General features: G+C 42.1%; 1 protein-coding gene across 1 annotated transcript; it reads right to left on the bottom strand.

Moving 5' to 3' along the window:
- Positions 1 to 6,713: 6,713 nt before the first annotated feature.
- Positions 6,714 to 7,314, bottom strand: ID2 (inhibitor of DNA binding 2). The gene is made up of 2 exons (XM_089491908.1): positions 6,964 to 7,314; positions 6,714 to 6,770 (listed from the first exon to the last, which is right to left on the bottom strand). Exons 1-2 carry the CDS (start codon positions 7,312 to 7,314, stop codon positions 6,714 to 6,716), a joined length of 408 nt encoding a protein of 135 aa, XP_089348034.1.
- Between the last annotated feature and the right edge of the window lie 1,516 nt (positions 7,315 to 8,830).

Here is an 8,830-nt window from a genome sequence, read left to right on the forward strand (position 1 = left end):
GCGTTACCAATAGGTGGCAGCACGAAACAGCAGAAATTTAGTAGATACGTCAACTAAGACCAAATAATACATCCACATCTTTTCGGTTTATTCACTAATGTGTGGCGAGTCTGCAATCGAGTTGCAGTTTCCACTCCCTGTATTTACCATGCATTATATAATTGTAATGACTGAGGAGTTTCTTATGAAAGGTCCTGTATGATGCATAGTTTATTCAGTCAAACACAGTACGAGCTCAACGCAGCCCTTCAAATAACTTTGCCATGATTATGTATATTGAAGCAGGCAAGACTCTTGCAAACTGATCCAAAATATTCGATTTGATCAAAGAATACTTTTATCTGCTGAATATATATGTAAATCAAAAAGATAAGTAAAACAGCTTTAAATGGCAGAGTATATTGCCTTTTACCAAACAGGGCCGGACTGGGAAGGAGAAGCAGCCTTGGAAATATTTGGATACCAGTCCTGTATATTTTATTGCAAAAGCTCATGTGTCTACATGCCACACCAGCCACACCTCTGCCCCTAAACACTTATACACTCATTAATTCACTCATTCACCCTCCCGGACCCCTTTACCTCACCTGCGGATTTCACTGGTCCGGGGGCTGATTGAGAAGCACTGGGGCCGCTTTGATGTCTATGTGGCCAGACGGCTGCCTAACCCAGGCCCGCGGCTTACCGATGTGGGGTTTGCACACTGTGTCAGGAAACTTGTGGCTGTGCCACTCCTGCCCCTAAAAGCCTAATCTGTGCCACCTCTGCCCCTTAAACAGCCTGCTTGTGCCATTTCTGCTCCTAAACACATACATTCATAAATTTAAACGTGCAGGTTTCTCTGGTCCGAGGCCGGCCGAGGGTAAGGAGGAACCTGCGCAGTAAAAGAAAGTCTCCTCGCACAGTTGCAGTCGTTGGGCTGCATAGACATCGTTACGACCCCAGGACCCGCCGACCCACCGGGAAATCTCCAGGTTCCGGTTAGGCCAGTCCGGCCCTGCTATCAAAATTCTTCTCTTCTTTTATTAATCTGCAATGACAATAACAAAAATCATCTCACATCAGCATTATTGTGCCCCTTAAACTTTTATTTTACACCGTAGGCACATTGAGAAAGGGGCTGTTGTCTTGAAGCGTTTTGGGCTATTTACTATGAAATTGCACTTAAAGCCCTGCTTTTAAACCTTTGTCCCATCCTGATATATTAAACTCTGAGCTGGAGGACAAAGCTATTTAGAGGCTTACTAGATTTTATCAGGGTAGAAGCAAGCAACACTTGGTCACATGATTAACTGAGCAAGCAATCTAAGAAGGTATCATCTTATGGACTGTTTGTATAGGAGTCACATCATACTCTACTCACTGCACCAAAACAGTCTATTGCCCCATGCAGCCTCATCAACAAACAATGCATATTTAAGTACTTTGTTAGTAACTTGTGACCATTAAACCTGCCAAAAATTAACTTACCTTTGGGAGAAGCTGGTCCTGTTTTCGCACCCGTTGCCTGCTTGTGTCAGTGAGATACATAGGAACTGGTTGTTAGCAATCTAACACATAGAGGCTCATGTGGAGCCGGCTAAAACAATCCAGGTACAGTCTGGGGAAGGATTCCAGTGCTATCTTCACGCACGGATCATGGGAAATAACGATAAGAAAAGGCTGGAAATAACCCTGCTATTGGTGAACTTTAAAACTAGGAAACCTAAATCTGAATAACTTAAAGAAGGTTCGGTCTTGCTTACTGGATTATGGTTTTATTTCAACTGTAGCAGTTACCCTTTAAAGAGAAATTACTTTTGAGATCCTCGCACCTCTCGGGAGCTGGCGATCGGTGCAGTGGATACATTTCAATATGAATTAATACCATTAGCCACTTGAGCAGCAATCAAACTAGTCCCAAATCCTCTTCATCCTCCCTCTATAGCACACGCTATACTTGAGCCTGTTGACGGGGCTCATTAAGTAGTAATCATCTCCCAAACCTGTGGACTTCAGTGCTTCTTTAAGAACTGGAACTGCTGTTGGCTTTAGCCTGATCACCAGTGTGATTTCCACATGATTTCTGGTCACCGCAGTATCATAAAAGGTTAGGAGATTCGGGAATAGTAGACAACATTAATGTCATCCTCCTAGTGGTGTTATCTCGACAAAGAAGGAAATTATTATTAGGAAATCTAAAAGTCTGTCTCAATTGTAAACCTGCATGCTTCCCAACAACCACTTATAGCGTGTATATGTTTGTGTGGAGAACCAGTAACGCCCTGAGACCTATTGAAGTCATCCCACAGACATTAGAAGGAACTCCAGGCTACAGGAGGCATTTCACATGGGTGGCAACATGGCCTCCTGTAGCTAGGAGAATAGGTAATGGAATTCCCCTCCAAAGCAGAGGTTCATGTATTATGTATGGCCTTTTTTTTAAAATGCATTATATATTTTTTAACCCCTTAAGGACAATGGGCGGTCCCTAAACCCATTGAAAACAATGCATTTTGAGCCTGTACATGTACGGGCTTTGTCATTAAGGGGTTAAATACTTTATGTGGCGTCTGTGTGCTTTGTCCACTTAGGGGCCCCTTAGACCAACCCTGTCCTTTATGGACAAGATGAGAACTTGAACAAGCAAGGCTCTGAACTGTAAGCCTCCAATCCCTGGCAGAATAGGAAAGACGTTCAGCAGCATGGAGAGTACAGGGTTAACTGGGTTAATCAGCTGCTACTAAGCCATTAACCGCTAGAGGGAGCCAGAGAGCCGCGAAACTTGAATCTATTAGTAACCTGACATTACTGCTGCTTTATAGACTTTAGAAGACACTATTACAAAAACAACAAATCAATAACATCTAAACTTAAAAAGCACACTGTCCTCATCAGAAAGTTTGAGATTTTTAAATACATTATTTTCCTACCAAATTTCCCAGTTTCTGGGAGTCCAAATCATTATGTGATGCACTGCTTGCTATATCCTGCTTACCCATTATACAGCGCTGTGGAATATGATGGCGCTATATGTCAATAAATAAATAAAATGTTACCAAGGCATGTGTGAGCATCATTTTTTTTAATATAGATAATATATTTATATATATATATATATATATATATATATATATATATATATATATATATATGTACAATGTGGCCATTTCTGTTAACTAGAAAATGAGACTATTCTTAGGAAATATTTTATTAATTTAGGAAGCGGCAACTTTTTTTTCATAGAATTGTTATAAATTAGCATCTGCCCTTGTGTTGCAGCGGACTTTTAATAAAATAAGTTGTCCTTGTGCCACGTATTTTTGTAAAGTGGGACCATGTAGGTTGGTTACGTGATGTATTGTAAAAAGAGTATATATTATTAATTATTTAAACTGTGTCATACTACAAATTATTTTTAATTTTATTATTGTAGTTTATATAGTGCCAACAATTCACGCAGGGCTTCTTACTGTCCTTACTAACTAAAACTAGAATTGACGGACCAAGACAAATAAGGTGACATTAGATACAATGCTTAACCCTTTGGCTGCCCGAGGATATTTAATATTTATAGTCCATACCATTTACATATCTATTTATATATATCACTCCCGGAGCCCATGATTGAGGTTAACCCAAAAACACCTTGTAACATTGCGATTCATATGGACTATTGAGTGTCCTGGGGGTTCCAAAGCGGCCTGTCCTCGGTGGGAAGTGGCCCATTGTCTGCCCAGTACACCGTGGAATGACACCCAGTGAGTAGTGGGAGGGGGAGTTGAAGTTCCCATCAGAAGACTCTTGATCTGTGATAGAAGATGTGTCTGCAGATGGCCCCAGATTGCCTCCTTCAATCCCTGTTGATATGACAAGTGAGTGCTTTTTGTGTTGTTGGAGGAGCAGAGATTAGCAGATCTGTCCCAGGGCTTTCCTGTGGCTATTTGTCAATGCATCTCTTGTGTTTTGGGTTCACTGATAGCCATGAAAAGGCTCCCCCCGGCAGGCCGGCTGCTGACTTGTCAGGGCTGTGTTTGGATTAGGAGATCAGTGGCTCCCAGGCCTGGGAGATGGATTTTATGTCAAGGGCAAGGAAGGGCAGTGGCTCCAGACTGAGCGGCGCCTCCCAGACACCTGTTTAACCCAGGTTAAAGTGTTACAGCACACAGGTGAGCAGCCTGCCCTTCACAGAGTCCTCCCAGCATGCAACTCACCATTAACCCCTTCTGCTGGGACATACCAGTTTGTATTTCGCGTGAGAAAATAAAAGTCTGAAACCTGTGACTCCGTCAGAAACTTATCAGCTTTAACGTACTTTAATCACTAAATACCAAGACGGGTACTTTTCTGCACCAAAGGTAGTGCCAACTACAACTCCCATAATGCTCAGTCAACAGAACAGCAGGGTTTAAAAGTTAGTTTTAAATGGAGTGTCAAGATTTTAACCCTTCCATACAGTAACCCTATTACAAGCAGTAGCATGGAAGTTGTACATTTCTGCACAATGGCGACAATTAAAAAGATCTTGGATTGCTTTTTATTATTAAATATCTACATTTTTTTTTTCATCTTATCTGTAGGAAAAGTTTGGGTTTTTTTGTTTTTGTTTTAAATAAAGACATGCCCAGATCAAGATTAAAAGCAGATATTGATAGAAATAATATTTTTGAATTAATGCAATAAATGCTATATAATATAAATCACAAGTCACCCGGTAAAAGTGTGTGTGTGTGGGGGGGGGTACAACCCTCTCACTCCAAGCGGATTTAGGAAGGAGGAGAGTCCCATTACAGGCTAATTCAATTCTGATGGAGACCCAGAGCCTTTCAAAGAGCAGCCAAAGTTTAATCAGGAACATAATGGTTATTCAGACCTGTCCCCCTCTGCTCGAAGCCCCCCTCGGCTGGATTTATGGGAAAGTGAATACACTCAGAAACAGATTATAGGAATGTCCTTGTTCTGGTGGCATTTAGTGACAGCTACAAGCCAGTTACGCTGTAACATTGGATCAAGTTTAATAGCAACATAAGAGTTAATACATTGAGCTTGTTTAATAACAGTTCAAAGTCTGTTAGACAATCATTTACGTCTGAATAATGGAATGTGATCATCATTATATAATATCTATATCTATCTATCTATCTATCTATGGGTTTGGCACAGATCACACAATGTAGGGACAACAGAATAAAGCTCTGACCTCGCATTCTAACAGAAAAGATTCAAGAAGTTTTACAACGGAATAAATAAGTCACAGTTCAATAAACACAATCGATTTATTCTGTATAAAAAGCTTACAACCAAACTTTTATAAAAAGTTTAGCATGATTTAAGTACATCATACACATTTGCAGAAATGAGATCTCTGCCACTGTACAAGGGGGAGGAAAAAAAACAAAAAAAACAGGAATTCACCATGTCTTGATCAGCTATGTACAATAATAGCATTCAGTTCCCATGTCAGAGTCCGAGCAGAAGTCTTGATCGTCGGATACTTGTGATCGCCTCCTTGCCAGGTACTGTACCTTTTTAGAAAAGGTGGATTCAGTGGCCAAATCCCTTGACACTTTTTTAACTTTCAATCCCCATGCAGGAGATAATAGTAGATTATTAAGCCTTCCCCGTGTTGGAAAAGGACCGTATAATAAAGTCTTTCATAAATAACTAAAAGCAGTCCAAAAAGAGCTTGATTTTGAGAATTCTGGGGTGGGGGGAAAAATGGTGTTGGGGTAATATATATATATTTATTTAAAAAAAAAAATCTGATGCAAGTCCCTTTTTTTCATAGCCACGTTGATCTCCCCCACTTCTTTCACAAGCTGTACAAATTCAGCACTCAAATAATAAAAAGAAGTCTTGTAGCCATGATGTGCAAGAAAAAAATAGTCAGCTGAACACCTGCAAGAGATTGAGAGAAGGAGGGTTTAGTGGAAGCGATGAGCAGACAGACTGGCGCCAGTAAGGAAGCCACATTGAACATTTAACCAAACACTCATTGGGGCTAACCTAGTGCTCCAGATGTAAGAGAGGCTGTGTCTTAACCCCTTGCCTCCTGGAACATTTCCTACAAGCTTTGGATCTTGGATCCCAGACACCCCAAAAAACCCTGTTCCCCCCACCCCAAGAATAAAAGATCTTTTTAGCCTGCATCAAAGTTGCCATGGGATTGTGAAAATGTGTCACTTGGTACCCAGACCACCAGGAATGTTAGCAGTTAAATCAATGATTCACTGACATTAAGCAAATAAAGGGGGTTAGGATTAAAGAAGCCCAGTCTGTCCAGCAAGGCAGACGTTAAATAAAAACATATGATAAGGGGGGGGGGTCTATTTAACTGCAATGAATGCAGGCGCCAGTCCACTGCTTGCACCAATTACTTGATTAAATGTAGCCACTTTAAAAAACGAAGACAGAAGCCCAGTAATGGCACATATGGGGCTCTCTTTACACAAACATCCTGCCTTCTGTTGGCTAGGACAGGGCAACAAAGGATTTTTTTTTTGTAGCCAGGGATAATATATCTCATACCCGACGGGAACAATCAGATCATACAGAATGGTTAATAACACCCTCCTGGTGGCTAAACGCCTAAACACAGTATCCCCCAAAGGTTACATTAACAGTTGCAACAATGTATCGTAATGTGACCACATAGGAGCCCCGCACAATCCCATTTAGAACGCAGTGTTACGATTTGCTGGTATATAACAGGGATCAGGCACTCACCATTTTGTTTAAGGACAAAGAGCTTTCGTGCTGTCATTCGTGCTAAATTCTGATATATCAGACGCCTGCAACAAACAAAGAATACAAGCAGTGTAACTAGATGGGATCAGTGACACTTAATAAAGGCACAAGTCATTCAGCAGTGATGAGAGCGGAGTACAGCCCTCATCACGCTCAGTCATCCTAAGGCTGGCTGAGAGTGATGAAGCTTGCATCCCACGTGAGTGACAAGGTGTGGGTACAGGGCTAGCTCCGTACCTGCAGTGACAGGATGCTGATGTCTGTATTTAGGGTGGTCAGTGGGGTTCTTGTGGACGAGGAGTTTGGTCCCAGTCTGGGGTGATGGAGGCTGACAATGCTGGGGTGAGAATCTAGAGCGATCTGCAGGTCCAGGATATAATCGATGACATGCTGGAGGATTTCCATCTTGGAGACTTTCTTGTTTTGCGGGATGCTGGGCACCAGCTCCTTCAGCTTGGAGTAGCAGTCGTTCATATTGTACAGGAGGCTCATGGGGTCGTCCACTGGCGTTTTGCTCCTGGATATCCCCAAGCTGTGCTCCGTTAGGCTGTTTTTCCGGACAGATCTCACTGGGCTGAAAGCTTTCATAGTGTCAGAGAACGGGACTGCCGATTCCCACGCACAGACGCGAGCGTGATCCGCTTTATATTCTCAGTCTGTGTCCTGCCGCAGCACTACTCTGATCTCACTGGCTCAGAATGAACGCAGCGCTGCTCTACTCTCCCTTATATAGCTTAGCACGAGGTGCCTGACAAGCAGCCGTTCTACTGTCTGTTGGTTGGCTGGAGACACTGTGTCTATTACAGGCCACGCCCTGCTATTGGCTGGGAATGGGATTCACAGAATGTAAATCCCTTCCGGGTAGGGGGGAGCGTGATGACGTGAAGAAGCAGGCACGCTCCAAGGGGCGGGGGATGAGAGAGATGCTTCTAATGGATTCCGGCTGGAGAAACGCAGCTACACTGTCCTGACAGGCAGCCAAGTGGTATCGCTTGCTTGCAGACGCTTATTACGGATACACAAGCGAGGAGAGGAGAAACTGCAGGAGAAGCACTCACTTTCATCCTTTGAAGTTGGTGGCAGTTAAGGGAGGGAGTGACCGATTGATTTATGATACTGGACAGACAGACAGACAGACAGACAGACAGAGATATGGGGGGGGGGGGGCATATGAAGGGATGGCTACAGCAGCTGCTGAAAGTTCTGTCACAACTATGAGGGAAAAGTTCTTGAAACTTGCCGTGGAGGCTGCATAGATATCCAAGATGAGTACAAAAAGATATCCCTATCTGTGAAACAAGGGGTTAAAAATCAACTCCCAATTATCAATTGCTAGCCGCAAAGGGCCCACAATACTTTATTACTGGATTGCAAATTACTTCTTGGGAAAATTCCCTTTTATTCTCTACTGGGCTGATTTCTAACAAGCCTATTTTATGTTTAAAGGCAAATAGGAGATTTTGCAACCATACTCTTGAAAACATACAGTCTCGGCATTTAAATACCTAAAATAAATCCAAGCATCAAACACCGAGAGGGAAAGGGAATTAACCCTCTGGGGGGGGGCCTGAAAGCTACAGCCCTGTAATTAAAAAAAAAATGGTAAAAGATAGATAAGAAATAGATACTAAAGGAGAAACAGACTTAATTTATATAAGGAGGAAGAGTAAGAAAGGAGGTTCTCCCTCAAAGTCCCCCTGATTAAAAATCAAAAAATCATATTCTTCTAACTGGAAATTGAGAAGATGGAGAGATATCACCGCTCGACCGAGCCCAAGAACGTTCCAGCGGAAAGTCCTAGAAAAGGCTAACAGAAAATAAACTTACCAAAGATAAATAAAAAGATACCCTGATCTTCCCAGATTTATCATTCCAAACGGGAATCTGTAGGAAAACCTTAAAAACGCTATGACAGCAAAATTTTAAATATAGATGGAGTTCTGCAAAAAAACGGAAGATGCTGCAGAACGGCCAAACTGAAATCTTTGCCTCCGTGGAACAAAGTTGGGTGAAAACTAAGTGTTTTTTTCCACGAAGAGTTTACTACATTTTTTCTTCTCTTTTAGCGTGAATGGCACTTTAATCACTATTACGCCTCTCCTGA

Source organism: Sceloporus occidentalis, unplaced genomic scaffold, assembly GCF_023333645.1.
Source record: "Sceloporus occidentalis isolate IW3139 unplaced genomic scaffold, rSceOcc1.0.p SCAF_52, whole genome shotgun sequence".
Taxonomy (NCBI): domain Eukaryota; kingdom Metazoa; phylum Chordata; class Lepidosauria; order Squamata; family Phrynosomatidae; genus Sceloporus; species Sceloporus occidentalis.